This window comes from Mauremys reevesii, linkage group 6, assembly GCF_016161935.1.
Source record: "Mauremys reevesii isolate NIE-2019 linkage group 6, ASM1616193v1, whole genome shotgun sequence".
Lineage (NCBI taxonomy): Eukaryota > Metazoa > Chordata > Testudines > Geoemydidae > Mauremys > Mauremys reevesii.
Window position 1 is genome coordinate 64,873,283 of NC_052628.1, and position 26,302 is coordinate 64,899,584.

At 41.7% G+C, this 26,302-nt stretch overlaps 1 protein-coding gene across 19 annotated transcripts in view; it reads left to right on the top strand.

Moving 5' to 3' along the window:
- Positions 1 to 26,302, top strand: part of FER (FER tyrosine kinase) — a 385,522-nt gene that overhangs the window by 115,192 nt on the left and 244,028 nt on the right. For all 19 annotated transcript variants that reach the window (XR_005599911.1, XR_005599912.1, XM_039542917.1 and 16 more), the window contains one exon: positions 23,567 to 23,659. Coding sequence is in view for 17 of the 19 variants with exons in the window: in XM_039542917.1 (XP_039398851.1) it covers positions 23,567 to 23,659 (93 nt within the window). In the remaining 2 variants the exon portion in view is untranslated. The remainder of the gene's footprint in view (positions 1 to 23,566; positions 23,660 to 26,302) is intronic.

Genomic DNA, 26,302 nt, shown 5'->3' on the forward strand with positions numbered 1-26,302 from the left:
GTTTCCTTGAAAACAGGATGAATCAAACAATGGAGACAGTGTCTTTGCTCGCAGATTCAACCCAACCCCAAGCCCCGCTCTCTGCTCGGTTTTCTGTCTGTGCACATGGGAGAGACAGAAGCACAGATGGAACCAGTTCCACCAATCAAAGCTGCAGCCCTTTCATTTGAAGCCAGTTGGGCCACATATTTCAGCTTCTACTCAAGCTTTTCCATGAACTAGTGTTTTGTGTGCTGCTGTTATTGTTTCAGCCATTGCTGTACATTTAATCTGAATGAAAGGTGGCTGTTACACCCTACCTATAACAAGATTTAAACCAACCCACAGCAATATTGTTATTCCTTAGGTCAAATATGAAGTAAAATAGCCAGTTTTAGCAGAAGTTCTATACTCCCTTCAGTCATTAAGCTAATAATTTTGAAGGTAATATTAAATGTAGTTTAAATGCACACTAAACCCTTGCCCTTCTATTTTAAATAGTATTTACCAGCAATAGCAAATTGTGCTAAAGTGTACAAGGAAACTTCCATAATAGTGAGATGGAATTGTCATGCCTAAGTAGTGTGGCAAATGGCTAAGGCTATTGTGGTGTGTCTTTCACTTTTCCTTGCTGTGGTGGGTCAGAGTGTTGTCCCTGCCCCTATTCTTGGGCTCTGCTAATGCCCTGGAGGGGGAGAGAAGGGGAGTGGGGAAGGTTCCCAGGTCCACCCCCTACTTCGGTCCCAGCCCCTTTAGCTTCACAGGCTTCTTAACCTCTTTCTCCTTGGGCAGGGTTTCTCTCTGTCTTCTGTACTGTGGGAGTCCCTCTGCCCTGCTTGGGCAGGGTATCCCTTCCCCTGGTACTCCGATTCCCTGGTCAACAGCACTATGCCTCCAAACTACAGTCAGCTCTCCTTTCCCTCTCCAGTCTGACTGAAGCAGGGGGTTCTATTAGGTTTCAGGTGAGGCCTTAACTGGCTCCAGGTGCTCTTATTACTTCTCCTTAGTCCACAGGGAATAAGTCTCTGATCATCCTGGGGCTTACCGTATATACCTCCCATTGATCACTGTACTGCTGCCCTCTGGCCCTGCTGTATCACAGTAGCTACTAAGTGTATATCACTTAGGTTCAATACTTTCATCAGTGGCACTATGAAAGAATCCTGTTATTGCTGCATAATGCCATTTTATTCAGTATATTTTATTGTTTTAGATATATCACAAACTTGGTAGCTCCCCAATCTCAGGAAATCCATGTGAAGTCAATCATGCTGTGGCAGAGTGCTACCCAGAGTACACCCCCTCCTGGCATGGCTTTGCAGGCATCTTACCATCAGTTTCCTCCTGGATCTTCCAATAATTTATTCACGTCCAAATACTTACATCACCCCTAGCTTCTTTCCAGAATCTCTAGTTCAGGGCAGGATCCAAAGTATACTCTCCCCATAGAATTCCTCCTTGTCCATAGCTAACTCCCTTTCTTTAATCTAATTACTGCAAAGCTCCTCCCTGCAGCCCCCTTCTGCTCTCAACTTCCTGGCTTTATACAAGCCCAGCCTACCCCTGCCCAGCGGGTCTTCATCTTCAGTTAGACTTTATCTTTCGTTGGCTCTCCTCCAATTGCTGCCTATAAGATTAACTGGCCATTTTTAACTTGCTCATGCCTTGTGAGGGGAGGATCCCTCATCACGCTTCCTGCTTGCAGCTTACCCTTTGATAAGGGGTGAGGTACAGAATCTTACAGTTTGAACGAAGTGGAAAAGCTATAATGTGCAGAATTTGAAAAGGATATAGAAAAACTGGAGAGGGTGCAGAAGAGAACCACAAAAATGATTCGAGGGCTGGAGAAAATACCTTACAATATGAGGTTTAAAGAGCTCAGTATGTTTTGCTTATCAAAAAGAAGATTGAGAAGTGACTTGATTAGTGTATAAGTATCTTCATGAGGCGATATACTAGATATTAAAGGGCTCTCTAGTGTAGCAGAGAAAGGCATACCAAGAACAAATAGTTAGAAGCTGAAGCCAGACAAATTCAGATTAGAAATAAGGTGCAGTTTTTCAATAAGTTATTTAACCATTGAAAAAAACTACCAAGGGAACTGGTGGCTTCTCTATCTCTTGATGTCTACTGGCTGCCTTCTGGCTAAAGTATATTTTCCAGAAAACACGAGTTATGCTTTAAACAAATGTTGTTAGGCTCAGGAGAGGTATAGCAAGTATCATCTAGTCTGCCCTAGATAGGGCAGACTAGATGGTCCCCTCTGGTCTTAAACTATGAATCTTCAGAAAAATAGAAGTAAAGTCATGCTGACAGTCTTCATAGTAACTCTCTTCAAGATTATACTTTGAATCTTTGGTGATTAAAATGTGGTAAAATACATCACTAAGGCTTGGTCTAAATTGCGGAGTTAGGTTGACATAAACTGCTTTATGTCGACCTAACTATGTCAGTGTCTACATTACAAACTTGCTCCAACTGATGTAAGTGCCTACTACACCCACAAGAGGTGTAGGGCTTATGTTGGTGCAATTAGGGCGATTCAGTGTCTGTGTAGACACTGTGTACATTGGCTGTTGGCTGTTTTGTCAATTTCATGGCTCTAGCAAGAAAGCCAGCTCCCAACTCTCCAGCTGGGCTACTACCGGGTTTCTGCTTCAAACCGGGCTGCCACCTAGGCTCCCAGCTTGGGCTGGTGCCTGGGCTCCCCGCTCACCACTGGGAGCCCTATTTACCCCCCAGGGTCCTGGCTCTCTGACGGGAGCATGGCAGCCAACTGGACTCCAGGCGTGGATTTCACTGCTGAAGGTGAGAAGCCCTGGGCAGCTGCCTCGCCTGCTCCTGGCTGAACACGGGGAAGCAAGAAGCTTAGAGGACAGCTGGGCTCCCAATGGGGAGCTGTGTGGAACTCCTGGTGAGGATGCACACCACCAACAGAAGGAGGGTAATGTGGACATCAGCCATTGCAGTAATTTCTACAGTGACTGTAAGTTGACCTAACATAGGTCGACTTCAGATTGTAGTGTAGACATGCCACGGCATTATGAGGTGCACCCTTTTCTGCAGGAGTGCAGTCTCTCTTGCTGACTTGTGTATGACACTGCATCCTGCATACAACTTGCATGGTATACCTGTATATTTTAAAAAAAGATACTTAGAACACTTTCTGAGCCTGACATGATTTATACTGTGTTGTTTCCCAGGTGACTACTAACTTATCTATTTGTTGATACTCTTTTCCCATCCGTAAGTACCAACCGAGGAGATGCACGTATTGAGAGCACAGTTTTGAATTATGAAGCTGCAGTTTCTTTGCTTTCCAAGTAGGTACTGGAAGGGCCATTCTGATGTCACCAGGCAAAAGTCGTGGGTTGGTTGTGTGTAAAACTATGCCTCATAATGGGGCCATGGATGACCAGTTCACCAGAGAGGGTGAGGGTCTCTTCTTCATGCTTCAGCTCTCCCTCAGTGGAGCCACATGGTTTTACTGGTGTTCATATATAAAGGACTAGCTCTCTTAAGGGGTAGAAAAAGATTTGGCTCCTGTGATGTTTGTAAACTCCCCAGAAACAAGGTTTGGTTAATGTAGGACTAGGAGCTGCATACAGTGGGATTTGTGGCATTGTGTGTCTCTTACTTTCATACACTCTGGTTTCCAATCTTGGGACCCAATCTGTCCTGTGAGTTTGCCTTTTATGCCACCCTTACTATTCCCCACTCTTCTCTGCTTTGGCATCTGCATGTCTTTTGTTCTGGGGGACACTGTCTGCTTCCCTTGATCCTTTCTTAGAGTGAGTCTTCTGCCTCTGCCTAGTTTGGTTGTCTGTTCATGCCCTTTTTATTGTCATCAGTTGGGTCCTTCTGCAGGTGCCACTGATACTCCTTCAGCTTGTAGCAGCTCTGACCAACAGTCTGTATGAGTTACTTACTGTACAGCTTACTTTTAAGGCCAACAATATGATGGAGGGGACTTTTGCTTATCTGGGTACTTATGCAATCAGCCAGGACTTGTTGATTCCCTCAGTTCACCATTTTATCCTGTCTCTAACCTCTCTGCTTAGTGATTTATTTATATACTGCCAATGGGAGATCACTTTACCTGATAGAGCTATGCTAGTTTTAAGCAGTGTTTGTACTGCTTAAAAGTTTCTGTTGCTAATCCCATGTCCAATGCTGGTGCTGCCAAATTTGTACAAATAAAAATTGGAGGACAGCTTGTTTTGCAACTTCTAGTATTTGTACTTTTAGGTCAGTTGTTCCCAAACTTGTTCCGCCGCTTGTGCAGGGAAAGCCCCTGGCGGGCCGGGCCGGTTTGTTTACCTGCCGTCTCTGCAGGTTCAGCCAATCACGGCTCCCAGTGGCCGCGGTTTGCTGCTCCAGGCCAGTGGGAGAGGGACGTACTGACCACCACTTCAGCAGCTCCCATTCGCCTGGAGCAGCGAACTGGGGCCACTGGGAGCTGCGATCGGCTGAACCTGCGGACACGGCAGGTAAACAAACCGGCCCGGCCCGCCAGGGGCTTTCCCTGCACAAGTGGCAGAACAAGTTTGGGAACCACTGTTTTAGATGATTTCCCAGTACCATTGTGTGGTAGCATTGTGACCAACGTCAGCCTGTCTTTCCCATATTCATCTCTTTTATACAAAGTTTTTCTCTAACACTATCCCAGATGAACCAGAAATAATTATTTGTGTATAATAAATATAGCAGGATGGAAGGGTTGGTCTGTTGACCCACCCAGGTATAGCCAGTGTTGAAATTCTGCAGGGAGATGCTGACAGATTAATTTTGACTCACTGTGCGAGTACAGCTTGTATCTCTACCTTGGATAGAGGGGAGATGAGTTTCCCTCTGGCCAAAGGGAACTTGGGTCTAGCAAAGGTGAAACTCTACATGATAACTTCATGAATAGATAAATGTGGAGAAAAATCTTAGGCTGACATGTTTTATTTGACTTGTATGTAAAGCCAAGCCCAATATGGGATGCAAGTAGAATTACATTTAGGTGTGTAGATTCTGTTCATAGCAAGGTGGAAACCACCTATGTGTAGTATGCCTACATACATTATCATTTTTTACTGCATGTTAATTGCATATGTTTGGAAAGATTTGCTATTTAGACAAGTACTTAATTTGAAATAGTATATTGAATTTCTCTTCCCCAAATATTTGCTCTAAAATATTTTCTTAAAATCTAATCATACAGATGCAGGAATAGTGGAATTTTTGTTAACTGTCAATTTAAGTAATTACAGACAGGCATCCCACACAGGTTCCTTGTTTAAGTCTGGCTCAGATCTCTTGTTAAGGGAATTGCATGTTGCAGCTTTCATGAAATTGCCATATCTTATATTAATGCACACATTGATTTTTCTAATAAACTGACAGACTTGTTGAAACCAGATGGAAGTGTAAAATTCTAACTACTGTCTGTTAAATGGAAATAGCCAAATGGATTTTAATCTACTTAGAAACTCTGTCTCAGTTTCTGGAAGTGTCACTTTATCCTTTAATACAGTTAATGTGAAAGCTACACTGGTTAAGACCATATTTTTTTCTCTGTCTTATTAAAGCTGATCAAGGTTAATTCCATCAGTCTTCTGTTTTACTGTGATAAAGAATTTGCAGTATCTTTCAACGTGCATTTCGAAGCGGGGTACAGTTGCCAGTTATCATATTGCATAATTTTAAATAACCTTGTTGCTTTTGAAAATTGAGGTGCTAAAATCTTTCAGGTCACACAGTAGTATTCTAAGTAGCTTGGAGGCATAGAGTTTGCCAAAGTATTGAAATGGTTTATTTTTTAAAACAAAAGTTTTAGAACATACTTGTTTCACTGATTTTACTACTGATATTCTACGTACATTGAATGTGTTGGTTGTTTAATGATACCTGTAAATAGTTTCTGGAAAAAAATTAACCGAATCATGTGATTTTACGACACTTATGTCTTATAAGGCACTTATATCACATGTGTTGTTGTTAAAAAAAAAACCCACGCATTTGTGAAACCCCAATAGCATTATTTATTTTCAGCCACTGAAAAACTTGCATTGGTACAGTTATTATTACAAATCAGTATTCATATAATAATGTATATATCAGTTCCCTATCAGTCACTGGCCCAAGTAAGGACCATGCACAGTTGCAGTCTTTACACACAGGAGTACAGGGAATACATCCCTACTCCCCCAGAGATGCATGGTGCCCAAAAGAGATGGAAGGGGAACCAACCCTGCTTTCCACACCAACCTGCAGAGGGAACAGGCTGCATTCCATTAATGGACCTGGCAGCAGATGCACTCCCCTTATGTGTTATAGAGTACAGGGACACATGTCTTCCTGAGGCAGAATCCTTTCTGGTGCTATCCCTGGAGCATTGCCCCATATTCTGCGCTGTGCCTTAAAGGATACAACATACCCCAAATTTCATAATCCACTTTAATTCACACTAGCAACTGGGAGACACAGTGTAAATAAGATTTGTTGAAAAGATCCAAAACAATAGTCTTCTTCAAGTAGTGTCCCTATGGGTGCTCCATTGTAGATGTGTCTGCAGCCCTGCACTGTTGATTGGAGAACTTTGGTGGTAGTGTCCATTCAGCCCATGCATGCATGGCTTCCCCCAGCCCAGTACTCTGCCATGAGGCTAACCAACACTGTGCGGGTGAACCCTCCTCAGTTCCTTCTCAACTGCCCCGGCTAGAGATGGAGCTTTAGGTGACCATTAGCAGATTGTTAACTTCTTCAGAATTGTTAATTTTAGGGAAGCTCCAAAAGGATAGCTTTCTTTTCTTCATCCCTTTATCTTTTATTGCCCCCAAACCTCAAAAGCTTTATTTTAGGCTTTGTTTTCCTTCAACCTCCTCCTCCACCCCTGGGGGGACCCCCTTGGACAGGGTATGCCTGGTTCACTAGGCTTCAAGAAGTGTCTTAGTTGCAAGGAATCTCTCCAGGTGACTGACTGACTGACACTCTGAGTGTGTCCACTGTCTGGGAGAGTATCAGAGGGGTAGCCGTGTTAGTCTGGATCTGTAAAAGCAGCAGAGAGTCCTGTGGCACCTTATAGACTAACAGACGTTTTGGAGCATGAGCTTTCGTGGGTGAATACCCACTTCGTCGGATGCATGTAGTGGAAATTTCCAGGGGTAGGTATATATATATCTGGGAGAGAACCACCTACTTCAGAAATGTAGTTTGTGCCAACAACTAAAGGCCAGATCCAGAAAGGATAGAGAGCAGAGATTCATAGACTTTAAGGTCAAAAAGGGCCATTATGATCATCTAGTCTGACCTCCTGCACAATGCAAGCCACAGAATCTCTCCCACCGACTCCTGTAACAAACCTCAACCTATGTCTGAGTTATTGAAGTCCTCAAATCGTGGTTTAAAGACCTCAAGGTGCAGAGAATCCTCCAGCAAGTGACCCGTGCCCCATGCTGCAGAGGAAGGTGAAAAACCTCCAGGGCCTCTGCCAATCTGCCCTGGAGGAAAATTCCTTCCCGACCCCAAATATGGCGATCAGTTAAACCCTGAGCATGTGGGCAAGGCTCACAAGCCAGCACCCAGGAAAGAATTCTCTGTAGCAACTCAGATCCCACCCCATCTAACATCCCATCACAGACTCAAACTCCTAATATAGATGGCCCTTCAGCAACCCTCTACTTCTAAGGCAGGTGTGCCCAAGAAGGTACCCACAAGCCACTCATGCGAGGCTTCTAAGAAAAGGGCCGAGAGTCCCGCACAGCAAGCCCTGACTGAGCTGAAAATGATCTCTGGCTTGGTTAGTATCATCTGTACCGATAACACTGAAGCTGTCGAAGTCTGGTACCCAGGGCTTGCGCAGTACTGCCCTGACAGAGCATGTTGGACTGCCTAAGAATGCAATGGGCACAGACAAGGATTCATCGGTACTGACTGAGCGCAAACAATCCATAGAATCCACCTTGGGCATGGCTTCTTTGGTACAGATATCGATGTTGGTACAGTCTTCAGCACGCCAGGCACTGGCGGACCATGTGGCGGACCATGCTGTCAGGTCCACATCACCGACTCCTCAGTGGCCCTACTGAATACTTAGCAGAACAAGAAATGGCCACAGTAGTGCTCCAGAGCAGGCATCGGCCAGCATCCCTTGGGAGATGCTCTCCTCTTCTCATGGGACAAGGGCTTTCTTTATGCCTTTTCCCCCATTCCCTCTATTGCTGAAAGTCCTGTTGAAAGTTTAAAAAAAGAAAAAGAAAACATGATACTGATCACTCTCACCTGGCCTAGACAGACGAGGTATCCTTATCTGTCACAACTGGCGCTATGTCCCCTGATGACTCCTTCCCATCACTCCTTACCTCCTCTTGCAGAGCGAGAGATGCACTTTCCACCCCACCTGTGGATACAACAGCTCAAAGCCAGGCTCCTTCATAGTTCCAGAACACAGAAACATCATGCTCTGAAGAGGTACAGGAAGTGTTATTACACAGTAGGAAAGTGACTACCCTGTCATACTTACCCACACACGTGGAACAGGTTCTGGATGTTGGTGCCAATCAAAAAGGGTCACCCCAGATACAGCCATTCTCCTCACAGTCCTGGACTATTTGTTGAATCTCAAGAAATCGGGAATCATTAAGAAAGGGTTAGATAATAACACAGAAAATATTATATAGCCTCTATATAAATCCATGGTACTCCGACATCTTGAACACTGCATGCAGATGTGGTCACCCCATCTCAAAAAATAAATATTGGAATTGGAAAAGGTTCAGAAAAGGGCAACAAAAATTATTAGGGGTATGGAATGGCTTTTGTATGAGGAGAGATTAATAAGACTGGAACTTTTCAGCTTAGAAAAGACGACTAAGGAGGGGTATGATAGAGGTCTATAAAATTATGACTGGTGTGGAGAAAGTAAATAAGGAAGTGTTATTTACTCCTTCTCATAACACAAGAACTAGAGGGGTCACCAAATGAAATTAATAGACAGGAGGTTTAAAATAAACAAAAGGAAGTATTTCTTCACACAACGAACAATCAAGCTGTGGAACTCTTTGCCAGAGGATGTTGTGAAGGCCAAGACCATAACAGGGTTCAAAAAAGAACTAGATAAGTTCATGGATGATAGGTCCATCAATGGCTATTAGCCAGGATGGACAAGGATGGTGCCCCTAACCTCTGTTTGCCAGAAGCTGGGAATGGGTGATGGGATTCATCATTTGATGCTTACCTGTTCTGTTCATTCCCTCTGGGGCACCTGGCATTGGTCACTGTGGGAAGACAGGATACTGGACTAACTGACCCAGTATGGCCATTCTTATGGGACTCTCTATTCGCTTGTTAAAAGCACACTTAGCAGCAATAATGACCTTCCACCAGCAGGTAGAACGGTACTCATTTTTTCCCAACCAACTATAAAGAGGTTTCTCAAAGGCATAGCAAACCTCTTTTTCCAATCCAAGCTTCCTACCCCACAATGGGACCTCAGCCTAGTGTTAAAAGGACTGACTAGACTGCCCTTTGAATTCATGGCCACTTGTTCTTTAATTCACCATTCCATGAAGACGGCATTCCTGAGATTCACCATTACCTCCACAAGAAGGATAGGGGAGACAGCAGCCCTGATGGCACATCCCCCATTTAGAGTTCTTCCCCGACAAAGTCATGCTTAAATCACATCCAAAGTTTACCTCACAGTGACTTCTGCATTTCATGTGAACCAATTCATTTGCCTTCCAACCTTTTATCCTAAGCCTCACCAGGATAATAGGGAAGCCATCCTCCATACCCTCAATGTAAGGAGAGCCTTGGCCTTTTATTTGGACAGGACAAGAGTTTTTAGGATATCTCCGAGACACTTCCTCTCCGTCACAGACGGGTCCAAAGGCACAGCGATTTCAGCTCAAAAACTCTCTAAATGGGTCTTGAACAGTTTCAAACTCTGTTACCAGATTCAATTTAGCATCTCCATCTGCAGTCCACACACATTCTTCGAGATTGGTTTCTTCATCCATCGCCTTCTCCAACGGTATCCCTGTATTAGAAATCTGCAAAGCAGCTACCTGGGCATCAGCACATACCTTTGCAGAACACTGTGCCATCCTTTGGGACTCTGCTACAAATGCCAGATTCAGTGCCACGGTACCATCATCCATAACAGACTCGACTCCAAAGCCTCAGCCTCTAGTAAGGGCTACTGCTCGGGAGTCATCTACAGTAGAGCCCCATAGGGATGCTACTAGAAGAAGTTGTTACTCACCTTTTGTAGTAATGATGGTTCTTCAAGATGTCTGTCCCTATGGGTGCTCCACGGCCCACCCTTCTCCCCTCTACTTCAGAGTTCTCATCATAATTCTGCAGTAGAGAAGGAACTGAGGAGAGTTCGCTCACATAGCGTTGATTAGCCCTGTGGCAGAGCATGAGAAGGGAGGCAATGCTGCACGGGATGAATGGACACTGCTACCAAAGTTATTAGATCAGCAGCACAGGGATGCAAACACATTTACAGTGGCGCACCCATGAGGGGGACACATCTCGAAAAAACCATCGTTACTGCACAAGGTAACTACTTCTTCCACAGTGTAAAGATATATAGTACAATACACAGACTTGCTCTATAACCATTTGTAGCAGTTAAGATCAGTTGGGAGTCACTTGTTAATGGAGGTTGGGGATTTAACTCATGGATTTCTTAGGCTGAAGGCTCTTGGTTTTGGAATTCATTATACTTGGTGGTCTGCCAGGACTTGAGTGTAACAAACTTCAGAGCATTATGCAAGACACCTTAATTTGGTTCAGTTTTTGTCCCCCCCCCTTTTTTTTTTCTTCTGACAAAATGACATCATAGCTGCTAATGTTTTTGGAGATTGCACAGTGCTTCTGTAATGTTGCCCACTATGGTCAGTTTTATATAATGAATGATTTTTCATTTTATTACTAGAAAGTTCTACAGATACTGTTAATCATAATTAATTAATTAAACAGCCTGAAAGTAGTATAAATAGAACTGCATTTAAGGAGTTTAGGGGTTAACTTTTATTTGATTTTTAAGAAGTTAATTGAGGCTAGATTCTTCAACTCTCACTGACATTCCATAGTACGTAGCACAAACAGTCCCACTGACTTTAATAGGACTACTCAAGTAAATATGTGCTCGTTAATATAGGGGTTGTAGAAATATGCCCGCCATTGTTAGGTGCCCACCTCATGATCTGAGGCAAGACTTCTATGTTGTGAGTAGGAAATCAAATGCAGTGTGTCAAAGGGGCGGTAAATGGAAGCCATGTTCTACTGTAGATTCATTTTGATTATCTATTATTCTATAGAGATGGAGCCAAATAAAAAGGAGCCTTCTCAGAATATCACTAATATGATATGGTGTTTATGTATGACCAGTAACCCATTTCTTACTATACATTACCAGGAATTTCATTACTAGTATTGTACACTTCAGCAAAGGAAAAATTATGATGTCAACATATCTCTGAATCTATCTAGTCTAAAAAATATTCCCCCAAAATGAAGGCTTCAATACTTAAAATGACAACTGTGCCAATGGATTTGTTCTGCTCCCAGTCTCCTCCTTCCCTTCACCACATGCACTAGAACCACATTGGTTTGGCTGCAGGATGGGTCTTATTAGGCTACGGAGGGAGGGGCAGGGTTTGCAGCTGAATTTCCACCAACCAAGAAAACTGCCATTCTGAAGTTAGTTTGATATTTGTCAATGCCTTTGCTTTGGGTGTTACCATACCTCTAGCCTATAGGGTGCATTTATCTTGGTATTTTTGTTAAGAATTACAGCTTGTTTATTATTAAAGGGTTATGTTCTTGGCCTATGCTGGTATGGAAGACCGTATTTCTTTGAAGTTTTGTTTTTAGTTTTAATTTTATTTTATTTTCTCCTACTTTCATTTCTCCAAGCTGTTGCCTGGGAATACAATACAATTCATCAATCAAATGCAATTTTTTTCTTTTTCTTTTTGTCATCTGATATCTTGAGCAGTACCTTCATGATTTTTTCATATTCAGAATATCAAATCGTAATAAAATTTGCTTTGTTTTGTAATGCAGACTATTAAATAGAAAGACAAAAAAAAGTGACCCAAGAGAATTTAGAACTAAATGTTACTTTAAAAAAGTAAAATGTTACTTAAAAAAAAAAAAGTAGATAGAAAACACAAGTGTTCCTAAACATGTTAGACAGGTTTCCTTGCTTGGGTTTTATGTGCTTAAAAGTAACTGCCATTATTATCTGCTTTAAAATGTTGATTTAGATTTATACCCAATTTGAACTTTGTAAAAATGTATCGAGAAAGATATAGGGAATTGGTTGGAATTTTCTGAAATTAGGTTAGCGGTCTCTCCAACACTGTTTATGAGAAAGATGATACTATTAAGGCAGCGGGGAAGGAGGGAGAGAGGGAGGGACTTCATTTCCTTTAGAAGATGAGCAGGCCAACCTATTCCCACTGCATAGATGTTTTTGAATCTGCAGTATAAATTCAGTTTGTTGTAACTGAGCATGTCCAAAAGAAAAAGCATCACGTTCAGCTGTTGCATTATCTGTCTTCACGCATAGATGTATAGAGGAAATCATATGTATGATCAGAAAACTTTCTTCAGATGCGAACCATTAAGTTTTTTACATGACATATGTCAAGAAATTTCGCTGATTTATTATGAACTGTATACTTAATACCTACAGAATAAATCTATTTTGATATCATCATAATATCTAATTACACAGTCTGCAGCTCCAAGAGACTCTTGAGAGGGTGCTTCACATGTTTGCAACTCCTGCTCTTCCCGCTCCCTGCTACAGCCCAGAACATCCAACAGGGTATTTTGTAATAAGTATACAGTGGTCAAACTTAGAAAGTTTCTACTGATTTGAGAGATTTCCTTTACTTAAAATTCAGAATACTGGTATAACCAGAAATGTCTCTCAAATGGGTACAAATGTTTAAGCATACTCACTATGTAGTACAAAACTAAACTACTTTTAAAAAGCTTTGGATTTTCTGATTTTTGTGTGTGATCATGTTACAATCTTATGGTCCGGGACATCCATGTCCCAATTCTAGATCTCTGCAGAAACCAGGCAAGTGGTACATATCTCACTATCCTTGGCAAACAGAGCTGGATGTTGATGGTTTTCACAGGTCTCCCTAGTTCAGACAAATGGTTAGTGTTCAAATAGCTGTTGGCTTCATGTATGGGGTAAGACTCATGCATATGGTGGTGTTTCAAAATGAAGCTGTCAATAAGAAATCATTTTTAAAGAAGGAAGCACAAAAAGAAGTCAGTCAAATCCTCCAGATCCCCTTCTTCCTCCAGCTTTATCACTAGGAAGGAGAGCCTACAGAGTCTGACAACATAGAGCAATCTGAAAAATAATTTTTTCTACCCTGGACAAGTTGGAAAAAGTGTGCAGAAGAGTCACAGCCATGACTGGAAACCAGTGTGGAAAAAGAAGATAAAAAAACAAAACAAAGAAAACACATGAAGGCTCCATACTCACAACAGCAACATCCAGAGAAGGGTACAAACAAAATGCAGAAGCATATCTTTGTACATCTCACCAGCCCAGAGAGCCACAAACTGCTAGAAGAATGTGAGGGATCCTCCAGAGAAGAGAGGCAATAACTTTTATGTTCTCTCCTCAGGTTTCTTGCCCTTTTCCTTGCTTTTTCCTCTCCTCTTTGTGTCTTCAGGCCAGGGCCGTAGCAACAAAGAACGTGGCCCCCTCCGAACATATGTCTGGGGCCCCTTACAATGCAGAAACTGGAATGCGGTATTTATTTTATACAATATACAGGGTTCATATTATGTATACATAGGCCTACAGTGTACATATATTCCGTATTTACGCAAAGCGCTTCTTTCGAGCCTTGTTCTCCGCAAATTGGTTAATCAATGCGTCGTAGTCCAGAGATCTGGCAATCTTGTTTTCGATTGAGATAACTGCAAGCGCAGAAAGCCTGTCATCTGTCATGGTTGAGCGCAGGATATTCTTGATCAGTTTCATTCTGCTAAAGCTCCTTTCAGCACCAGCGACAGTAACTGGTGTGGTCAGAAAAATTCTGATGCAAATGCAAAGATTCGGATATATCTTCTGAAGGCTGTTCTTGTATATGTACGTTAAAAAATTGTTTGCCGTGACAAGTTCTCTCTCTTTCTCGATGACATAAATAAAACGATTCAATTCCACTATGAGTTCGTTGGCATCAATGTCTCCCATTTTTCTTTCAAAATTTTTGCTGTGATTCTCCAGTTCATTTTCTCTGTGACACTGCTTCAGGCTGTTAGCGTTGTACAGAAATCCAAACAACTTATACCACTCCACGAGTTGGTCAAATCGCGACGAAACAGAAGGTATGGCCTGATCAGTGAGAAAGTATATCGTACCACGTGTACACAGTCAGAACAAAAGGCCACGTAGTAACATGGTCTAAAAGCGCACCGGCTTCTGTTGCTGTATTGCCATCTTTCTTTTCGAGCGCATATTCTCTGAAAGATGACAAAGCATTGCACAATTCTTCAAGGTGATAACGCAATGGCTTCACAGCATCAATTCTCGACTCCCAACGAGTGTCCGATAACCCTTTAACAGATATTGGCATATGTTCTTGAAGTATATCCCAACGTGAAGGTGACGAAGAAAAGATAACGTATATTCTGTTAATCAGACTGAAAAAGTCAACGGCATATTTCGATGACTTTGCCGCATCTGAGATCACAAGATTCCAAGTGTGAGCTCCACATGGTACATACAAGGCACGGTCATTTATTTCTAGCATGCGGGCTTGAACGCCTTTATTCTTTCCTCTCGTATTTGCGCCGTTATCATAAGCTTGGCCTCTCATGTCAGCAATGTCTATTCCTAAGTTGTTTGCCTTTTCAAGAAACGCTTCCAATAAGCCCTCGCCAGTTGTATCATGAACATTAAGAAAACCAACAAACGCTTCACAAATATTGACACCATCTTCACCGTTGCATTCAACAAAGCGTAACACCACAGACATCTGTTCTTCATGTGACACGTCGGGAGTACAGTCCAAAATAACTGAATAATATTTTGCTTTTTTAAGCTGCGCTATGTTGGCCTCTTGAATGTTACTGGCAACAAGTTGAATCAGCTCGTTTTGGATCTGTGGACTGAGGTACTGAACATGTGTCTCTGCCTTCTTAATCCTCTGTAAAAGTTCGCTGAGGACAGTATCATACTTTGCAAGCAATTCAAACAGTCCCAAAAAGTTGCCATTCGAAGCATCGCCGAGCTTTTCATTACTTCCTCGAAATGCCAAGTTTCTTTCGGACAAGAAAATAATGACATCAACCATGCGTTTGACAACATTTTTCCAGAAATCTTTCTTTCAGAAAAGCCTGCAATTCGAGTTGGTCAATAGATGTACGGTTTACTATGCCTGACCGAAGGTCAAACCATTTCACCATACAGTCTTGATGACCTTTGCCTGTTTCATGCTGCTGATGTCTTTTTGACAGTGCTTTCCAAGCAGATGTTCCACGACGTAGCGGTATGTCGCCATGCCAAATAATTTACAACAAAAACAAAAAATGGCATCTTTCTGAACTGAGTACATTAACCATGAACGTCTTATTTTCTCGCCATTTGCCATGGTTCGATAGAAATGAGCACTCGTGAACCTCCGTCTTTCCTCGTTAAATGGAAATTCGTAACTTTCATTCTGCTGCGGTGGGCCACGTGCAACAATGTCACACACTTGCCTGTCCAATATTACAGATGGCCAATCTCCTGGATCATCAGTCAGTGGTTCAGATTCAGATACTTCTTTCCCAGCAGCAGCTGGAATATCTGTCAGTTTGTTTGGTAGAACCAACTGGCTTCACCTTTGACCTCACTTGAAGCACTTCTGGATACTTCTGGATACGATTCGTCGCTGCTAGCGCTGTGCGTTTCATGTGCCTATACCTGTACGTTGGATTGCAGCGCAAAATACGTTGACAACTTTGGAATTTTCTCAAGTTCCTTCTCGGCATCTTTTGTTGCCTTCCGTTTACTAGCTCCGCTCTTATACGTTCTCTTAGACATCACAAAGCACGCTTCTGCGTTGGAAACGATAAAAAATTAAACAACTAAATTAATAACATTTATCCGCCGATCGCCATTATGAACGCAAATACACATTCAAATTTTAGTTGGACCCATTCAAAGAAACTGACCAACAGACAACTGATGTAGCCAATAGCATTATGATGTATCATAATGACTTCATGGTTTTGTCAGTAAAATCGACATGGATCGACATGGATTGTGCGGGGCCCCCTCCAGTCGGAGGGTACGGAGGGCGCTTGCTACGCCTCTGCTTCAGGCAGGAGAGAGGCATAAGGAGGGTGTAAGAGAGCTGAGGTGAAACTTTCATGCTTTTGAGATGAGGAGGAAAGAAAACTGGAGGGAGGAGTCTGGTTGAAGTTTATGCAATCGGAAACAGTGTCAGGACTCCATGTTTCCCAGTTGATGGCACCATAACACTGTCAGTTCTGTAATCCACAGTTGTGGAAGATTGTCCCTGGGGCAGAAAGCCCCAATAGCATAAACTTGCAGGAGTTGAGAGCAGTGACACTAATGCTGCTGGAATTAGAAATTTATCTCTAAAACAAGCACCTCTTAGGTTAGTTGGAAAACCACAATATCTTACATTACAAGGAGGGAAAAAGTCTTATCAAAATAAAGATATGGAGTTTCTATTCTGCACAGACCTTCCTCTAGCAAACTTTAATCCAGTGTACAGAGTTAAGAATTTCTGCACTTTTGAAAGTAGGTGTCAGGTGGATGGAAAAGTCCTAGCATAGCCTCAAAACCTCTGTTATCAGTTTATACTATCTCAGGAATCTGAAGAAGTCAACGTATTGACTTATATTGAAAGGAATGGATGGAAAGTTTGATCAGTTTCAGAAGAGAAAATATCAGGTAAGACAGTTGTAATTTTTTATATTGTAGGCTATCGTGCTACTGCTATCACAGAAAGCCACTTTTAAACAATTACTGTCTTAGCAGTACACTCAGAAATGCTGTGTTAATCACAAAGTGTATTTCAGCTGCATTTCAGTGTTCTTATTGTACACTATGATTTGTCTTTCTCACTATGCAAACTTTGTGCAAAATAGTGGGGAGAGGGGTTATTGTAGTTACACCTCTTAAATTAATTACCTTCAGCTGGAGTGCAATTACAAAACTAAATCAGTTAAAAATGCACATTCTGTGCACTAGTTTGGGGAAAAAGCAGTATGAATGTGTGCTAAGAAATTTTAAAAAGACTGAATTCATAAACCAGTATCTGCAGCAAAATGTAGAATGTGAGGATTTTTTTGATTGTGCCCTTATGCCAACTCAGCAGGCTTTTTCTTCTCTTTCAACTGATGGAGACAAGAAAAAAAGCCACAACTGATGATGATGATATTCTATACATGGGGTTTATTGGCTGTGGGCTCTAGGAGGTTCTTGTAAAGTGGTGTGCAGCAGCTGAGGGAAAATAAAGGCTAGCTTACAACAAATATTGCAGACTGCATAGCAATAGTCATACATTCCAAGGCCAGAAGGGACCACTGTGATCATCTAGTCCAGTAGTTAACAACCTGTAGTCTGTGGACTATGTCTAAAGGGTCCGTGAAAGACTTAGACTGAAAACTGACTGAGCAGAATTCAACTATATGGATACAGACAATAGATTTCCAAAGGGATCTGCACCTCCATTTGAAATTAGTGAAAGATAGAACCTTACTTGTAGCTTAATGTTGCCAGGGCTTTTCTAGTGGTTGTCTTTAGAAAATCTGCTGTAAGTGTAAAATTAAGGCTTTATATGAATTTATTTGTGGGAAACTCATCAGAATGCATATGTTACCTGCAGTTTTTTCCCCTCTGATATGAGAAGCAGTCATTTAGCCACTGCTAATCCCCATGACTCATTTATCAGAAGAAGACACTTTATCGTGTCATTACCTGAGCTGCTTGAAATGAGCTGATCATCCCAAGCCCTGGCAAGCATGTAAGCAAAATTAAGTACTGTATCCATGGTAATGCAGTGAGCATTTTTTTTAAAGTAGCCATTTAATTCATTCATATAGAATTGACCTGTTGTATTATCAGATTGTAACTTAAAATGACGTGCAGTATTCTGTAGACATGAGACTGGTAAAAGGAGTGAAAGGTTTTATTTGTGAGTAACTGGGCACGTGGTGAACAAGTGTTAGTTACATTGTTTTATAAGTTCCCCATCTGCCTCATGATTAGTCTCATGATTATTTAACTTTCACCTCTTCTTTTTGGTGATATTCTGTTTTTATGCAGCTATAGTGCAAACTATGGACACACTGCGGAATATTTTGTAAAAGGAATAACTGTTTATTTTAACTAGCAAATAGAATAGGCATTGCCTACTGGCTGAATTGCAGTAGTACCTTAGTTTCCATAGTGGGTATACACTGTAGATCACTGGGTCTCAAACTTTTTTACTGGTGACCCCTTTCACATAGCAAGCCTTTGCGTGCAACCCCTCCTTATAAATTAAAAACACTTTTTTATATATTTAACACTATTATAAATGCTGAAGGCAAAGTGGGGTTGGGGTGGAGGTTGATAGCTCGTGACCCACCATGTAATAACCTCACAACCCACTGAGGGGTCGTGACCCCCAGTTTGAGACCCTTGCTGTAGATAATATTTACTTATTGGTAAGGATACAATTCTGTCATGGATTCAGAGACTTTCCAGGACCTCCATGACTGTGTCTGGGACAGGGCTGAAGCAGGTCAGCCCCAGGACTACTGGAGAAGTTGCCGCCGGAATAGCTGACTGTTGGCCAGTCCCGGGGCTGATGGAACAGCAGCCAGGCGGGCAGCCACCGGAACAGCTGACAGGCAGTCAGCCCTGGGGCCACCAGAACAGTGGCCGGGGCGCAGTGACTGGAACATCTTTACTGGTGGTCAGTCGGAACAGATGACTGGCAGCCAGACCCAGGGCTGCGGGAGCAGCAGTTCCCGAGCTACCAGAGCAGCAACTGGGGTTGGTTCATCTCCCTAGGGCTGGAGCAGCTGCGGTCAGCCTTTTCCACACAAGCAGTGGTGGGGCTGGAGTCTTTTCAAGCCCCAGCAGCACTGTTTGTTTGGCCACCCTTACCCCCAGGGTATTTTTAGTAAAAGTCAGCAATAGGTCATGGGTTTCTGTGATTTTTTTGTTTTTTGCCTGCAACCTGTTCCTGACTCTTACTAAAAATACCTGTGACACAATCTTAACCTTACTTATTGGTTTTACATTTTGTTGACCATTTAGAAAACTCTTTCGAGAAAAAGCTGAAGTTGCATAATTGTTTATGTATTTATTCAGTTATTTCAAATTTTAACTTCTACAGTTCCAAAGCCCTGAGACAATTTAAAAAAAAACCAATAGACCTGTTATCTCAAGATCCAATACATTGATATAATACAATTTAATTTAAATTCCTCCAAAGAATCCCACGTATTCTGCTACCCAACCCAACCTATCATCCCTGTTTAAGGGGTCAGGGAGAAAAGATGGACCATGACAAATTTTGGCAGGTATTACTGACATTGTGTGGGGATGCTATCAGTGCTGAAGTTAGGATTGCCTCACACTTTTGTTTACAAGCCTCTTATTTTAGTTGGTATTTTACTTTGCCAAATTTTAACAGGTTGGGCTGAAATTTACCATGCTTGCTTTCTGTCTTAAATTGAATTCTTTTGAAAAAATTCAGCAATAGCCAAACGATTCATATTGCTTAGATTGAAGAGCAAACTGCCTCTGGGATAGAAACTTGGTTCAGTGACTTGGCTGACCTAGCAGCTAAAGAGAGGGGTAATGTTTAAGGGAAGAAGGACTTCAGACAAATTTGAAAAAAATTGATCTAAGTTTTTGGAAACTTTTGATTAATTCCTGACGGAAACTGAGGTGTGGCTCTGCTATTCCCTTTTTCTTTCTTTTTTTCTTTCCATTCTTTCCCTTTCCTTTACTTTTTTGTACTTTTGTCCTTTTGGTTCTCCCTGTTTTTGGGGAAGAACCAAAACATTCAATATAATAAGAAAGAAAAGATTAATCAGAACAGCTTAGTTGTTTTCCGGAGTGCAGATAAGGAAAAATCTTTGAAGCACTGTAGTGCCTCTGCTTTGTGGTGCAAGAATTTGAAATTTGACAGTAGTTCTGGGAATAGGGAAGTGCCTTGTGAGCCTCATGAAAATCCACTCAGATTTAGCCAGATTTTAAACATCTACACTTTTCTATTAGCTTGTGATCTGTTAGAGTTTTTTATTGGCTCGGTTAACACTCCATCTGCACTGAGTATTCTCCTTGGCCCAACAGAGACTGAGCTGCAAAAAGAACAAGTGCAGTTGCCGTTCTGGCTTATGGAAGGAGCCAAGGAGGGACCATGAATTCTAGTTCTAGAATTCAGATTTTTGTGCACTTCAGATTATTTCTTATTGAGCAAGGCCTAACCTTCGGAGGCAATCATTATCACTCCATCCATTTAACAGACAGGGTAACTGAAAGTTTGCACAAGAATGAGAACCCCTCTTCTAACCATGTCAGATGTAAGCGACAACCACAACTGCGCAGCTCTTCATAATAAATGTGCCAAATCTGTGTGCTTGGTTGCTCTTTCTGTAACTGGTAGACCCCTATAAACAGTGGTCTGTGATGGGATGTTAGATGGGGTGGGGATCTGAGTTACTACAGATAATTTTTTCCTGGGTGCTGGCTGGTGAGTCTTGCCCACATGCTCAGGGTTTAACTGATCGCCATATTTGGGGTCAGGAAGGAATTTTCCTCCAGGGCCTCTGCCTTTCTCTGCAGCATGGGGCACAGGTCACTTACTGGAGGATTCTCTGCACCTTGAGGTCTTCAAACCACGATTTGAGGACTTCAATAACTCAGACATAGGTTAGGGGTTTGTTACAGGAGTCGGTGGGAGAGATTCTGTGGCCTGCATTGTGCAGGAGGTCAGACTAGATGATCATAATGGTCCCTTCTGACCTTAAAGTCTATGAGTCTGTAATACCAGAACCAGTAAAAGAACCCAGGGGTCCTGACTCCTGATTATAGGTGACGAGTGGCTAGGGCTAAGTGGTACAGAGGTAGGGTGACCAGATGTCCCGATTTTATAGGGACAGTCCAGATTTTGGGGGCTTTTTTGTATATAGGCACCTATTACCCTCCACCCCGTCCCGATTTTTTACACTTGCTATCTGGTCAGCCTATACAGAGGGCTCAGACCTCCACCCCCCAGCAAGTTTATCTACCTGCCAGTTCAGCAGTTGCTGGGCTGCCCCCATCCCTTGGTGCCCACGCTCACCTTTGCAGGCAAAGGCAAAGCCTTGGCATGTGTCATGCAATGCTGTGGTGAGCTCTTTGAGTCTCTTCCTAGTGACAAGAGGCAACAGTCTGGAGCGGGATGCGGAGCCCAGGGAAGCACCAAGAGACAGAATGGAGCCACAACTGCCTGGGCTCTCTCTCCGTCCTTCAGACCCAGCACTGTGGGGCAGGACGGAGCCAGAGTGAGTGTGGGGCTGGGTAGGTTCACTCTCCAACCTCAGGGCCTCGCTCAAACCCAGAGGACAGGAGCAGCGCCACTGCTGCTCAAAGTGAGTGCAGAACTCGGCAGACTTATTTTTAAATCCTGGACAGGAGCTGCCACTGCTCGGGGTGGATGTGGGGCCAGGCAGACTCAGTCCGCAACCTCTGTGAGACAGGAGCCATTGCTATCTGGGGTTAATGTGGGACTGTCTTGGTCTCCAAACCCTCTCTCCCTCAGATCTCCACTCCATGCTGGGCAGGGATAGAGCCGGACCCAGCCTCTCCAAGCAATATTTTTACCCTCCGCCTGTGATCTTGATGTTTCACTGTTGTCTAGTAAATAGTTGTGTATGCTGCTAGCAAAGTGTGCATCACATCCCTCTCTAGTGGTTGGTCGATATAGACGATAATAGCCTACTTCTGCTCATAGGTGCAGTTGGGCTTTAATATTTGGGGTCATGGGGCTTACTATTATTAATAATGGGTATAGTCCTAACTTCTGGATTTACTGATTGTTAGTGATACTTAAATTACAGTATACTTAATAAGTGAGTTAGGAGTGGAGATGGCGCTCCCTCCCTGAGCCCCACTGTGTGGGGCTGGCCCGAGCCACCTGGCATTGCTGCTTGCTCCCCCCGAATGTTCCTCTGCACCCCCCTAGGTGGGCACACCCCACGGTTTGAAAACATCTGATAAACAGTTTTGGTGGGGGGGGGGGTACAGTACCTTCTATATTCTCCCACCCACCCCCCAAATCTCAATCCATGCTTCTGCTATCCTTTACTCCTTTAGCTCAAGTGATGGAGCTCTGTGTTGAGATTTAAAGTTCCTAGATTCAGACCCTGCTGATGTGCTGATTAGTATGGTTCTATATGTTGGAATTTCTGTTTTTCCAGTTTTCTTTTAAAAGACTTGGGGTTTTTTGGTATGAAGTTTCCTACCCTAAAAAAATATCAAAGTTGAAAAGACAAGCACTCAGAAATTCGGAAATGCCAGCATTAAAACAGTCCATGTTACCTTAATTGGGTCCCCTTCTGCATATGCATTATAATACGGTCTTTATTTACATTACGGCATACTACTTGTTCTACAGCAGGGGGTACGCAGAGATCTTCCAGGGGGGTACATCAGCTCATTTAGATATTTGCCTAGTTTTACAACAGGCTACATAAAAAGCAATAGCAAACTAAAATTTCATACAGACAATTACTTGATTATACTGCTCTCTATATACTATGAAATATAAGTACAATATTTATATTCCAGTTGATTTATTTTATAATTATATGGTAAAAATGAGAAAGTCAGCAATTTTTCAGCAATAGTGTGCTGTAACACTTGTGTATTTTTATGTCTGATTTTGTAAGCAAGTAATTTTTAAGTGAGGTGAAACTTGAGGTACACAAGACAAATCAGACGCCTGATCTGGAAAGGCTGAGAGCCACTTTTCTGCAGAACTCATACTTTATTCAGTGTACTGGATGGACACGCTCCACCCATTTTCCACATCCTCCTCCCCCATTTGTCACTTTTTCTTCCCGTTTTTGGTATCTATTCCACACCTTTGTTCTGTGTGCACCTCAGGCTGCACTAAGTGCTGTACAGAGCAGAAAGGGATAATAAAGGAAGGTAAAAATTGAGTTAGATGCATACAAAAAAGCTACTTGCAGAGTTTGGTGTTCTATTCTTTTTAAAAAAAATTGTCCTATTCAAAAATTACCTACCCTAGGGCAACTAAAGAAATAGGTGAGACCTGACTGTACTATTACAGAATTTTAGATCTGTTACATGGTTGACAGTAATTTTATTTTTAAATAATTACTCAAAACTTCTGTATTTAATATTATACAATTTGGGCTAGATCCTCAGCTGATGTAAATTGGCATAACTCTGACATTTGTGCAGCTGTGCTAGTTTATATCAGTTTATATTTAACCAAAACAGAAAAATTTATATTATAAATACTCAGAAATCTGTGTTGTGTAGTTTATTTTTGTTGCTGATATTCTTTTTTCCTTCCCAACCTAGGATAAGAAGGATAAGGTGTCCAGGTTTGATACTATTCGTCACTCCATCGCTGGAATGATAAGATCTCCAAAATCCATGCTGGGCTCTTCATCAGTAAGTAGTATTGACAATGGAGTGTTACATTGTCCTGCTTTTGCAACTCAGATAGGATTCTTTTTTACAGTACAACACACTTCAACCTACATGGAAAATATTATATTAAAATAGCATTAGAAAATCCTAAATTCTGACTGGTGAGTAGACATGATAATACCATGAAATAACAGTATGAGGCAGAACTATTTTTATTTAGTGCACTCTAGCAAAATATGTATCAAATATATTTTCCATTGCTCCGGGGTCATTGTCATACCAGAAAAAGTTCATTTTTGTAAAGCATTAATTTATTGACTGATTGACAGTGACTGATTGTGGTGTTTCTTGGTGAATCTGGTGGTATAGTGCATCCCTTACATGCCACCTCAATGCATTTACACCCCTTACTAAAAACAGTTCTTAGGGATATTGATGCATGAAGGAGCTCTTTGACTTATGCGCTGATTTTTGAGGCACTCTTTGGGACATCTGGTGTTCTAGTGCCTGATCCACAGTCCCTTTAAGCCAATGGGTGTCTTTGCATTTATTTAAATAGGCTTTGAAGCAGGCCCCTAAGCAACAAAGGAAGTCTTTTGAGATCCGGATGCATTAAGACAGTTTAAAAAAATAAAAATAAGAGGAGGAAAAGAAAAACAAGTTGTGTGATGCTTGCTGGTCTATTTTGAAGCATACACTAAAAAACTTAGAGAAAATGCTGAATTACATACATTTCACTTAGGTGTCTAACTTTATGTAGTTTAGCTAAAAATAATTGAAATAGATGTGTGGGAGAGGTGACATAATGTCTCTATGTTTTTGAAGAGTATAAATCGTAATAAAGAGGAGGAATTATGTAGGGTGGTCCAAACAATGCTATAAATAGCAGTAATGAGATGATATTAAGAAAGAGAAATTTTAGGCTCAATAGTGGAAAAAACTCCTTGAGAGTGAGGGCTAGTCTACACTAGAAGCGGCACAGCCGCACTGCTGTAGTGCGTCTGGTGAAGATGCTTTATGCTGGCGGGACACAGCTTTTCTGCCACCATAGCGTTGGCCACACCACCGCTTAGGTCGGTGTAAGTTACGTCGCTCAGGGGGGTGTCTTATTCACACCTCTGGGAGACATAAATTATGCCAACATAATCTGTAGTGTAGACAAGTTGCATTGCTTGAACATCTAAAGCTGTACTGGATCAGCACTGCACTTAAAGGGAACAAATCTTTACAAAAAAGAGATGAAGTATGTACATTGTATGATTAATCATGTTTTTAAGATATAGAGCTGTTGAAATTGGTATAACAATACAATATTTTTCATATGTTCATAATTACAGTAAGATACTCTGGAAAATCTGTGTTGCCCTCCAGCCTTTCTATAGATATTCCACTGCCTTTGCCTGATTCGTATCAGTATAATTCAATACAACTTTATTTTTTATGGCATGATCCATAAAAAGTGTATCCCAAACCATTTTAGAGAATGAAATAATAAATAAAAAGAGAGAGAGAAACTAAGATTGTAAATGCATTTTGAAGTGAAATTGATTGTGAAACCTGGCTCCATTGAAGTTAATGGCAAAACTTCTGTTGGTTTCAGTGGAATCAGGATTTAACAAGAGAATCTATGGACTTGATTCTGATCTTTATCAGTGTAAATCAGGCGTACACTTATGTCAGTTGAATTATGTTGGTGTAAGTGAGATCAGAATGAGGCCCATGGAGGCTGGGAGGTGCCGGAAGTCAGTTCCAAATGGCTGGAGCCGCAGAGAAGGCTCTTGTGCCAATTAGTCACAATATTGTGTGAATGGACAGAGAAGAGGATGCTTGGTGAGTGAGGAGGGAGAGGAGTAGAGAAGGGCAGGTCTATGAAGAACCTTAACAAAATTCCAGAGAAGGGCAATATCCTAGTATATGTTCTGTATCTAATTACATAAGTGACCTACTAAATTAGAACATATCACCCATTCACCTGCACTCTTTAAGTATTTTTGTCATGTGTTGTGATGAGTTAATGATGTAATGCAACCTTTTAGTAATAGTTACCATATATATGCATGGGTACAATTTCCTTTTTGATTTTGTAGCTAACTGCCACAGTAACTAGCTACTAGCCATTAATCTTTTTCTTGCTGCCCTCTATGTGGCACTGCTTCTTGACGTGAAGATTAACTGTTAGAATATTGGCATTTCAAACTCGCTGTGCATTTTTCCAAGTATTCCAGGTATATTACAAATCAGTCAAGTATATTATGGTATATAATATGCCAGATGTGTTATACAATAATATAATATAATTCTTTTAAACTAAAAGCCATACAAATATTTTTAAATAATGTGCATAAATAATAAAGGATGTAGAAGTAAAATTTGAAGAACATTGGTGTTGATTCCATTACAGAGTATATCTCCAGTTAAAATATCATTTTAGCTGCTTGCTTTCCAAGTATACATTTTCAATGTTTTGACAAGCTATAAGCAAAAACAAACAAACAAACAAAGCATCTTGATTTAAATGCAGTATTATCATAATAGTAAATATCCACAGTTAGTGAGAGGGAAATATAGTTACTGTCATGCATAACCGAAGAAAACCTTTTATTTTTTTTTAGTGCCCTCTGGAGAAAGTAGCAGAGAAACCTTGTACTTCCTCAAACACCCAGG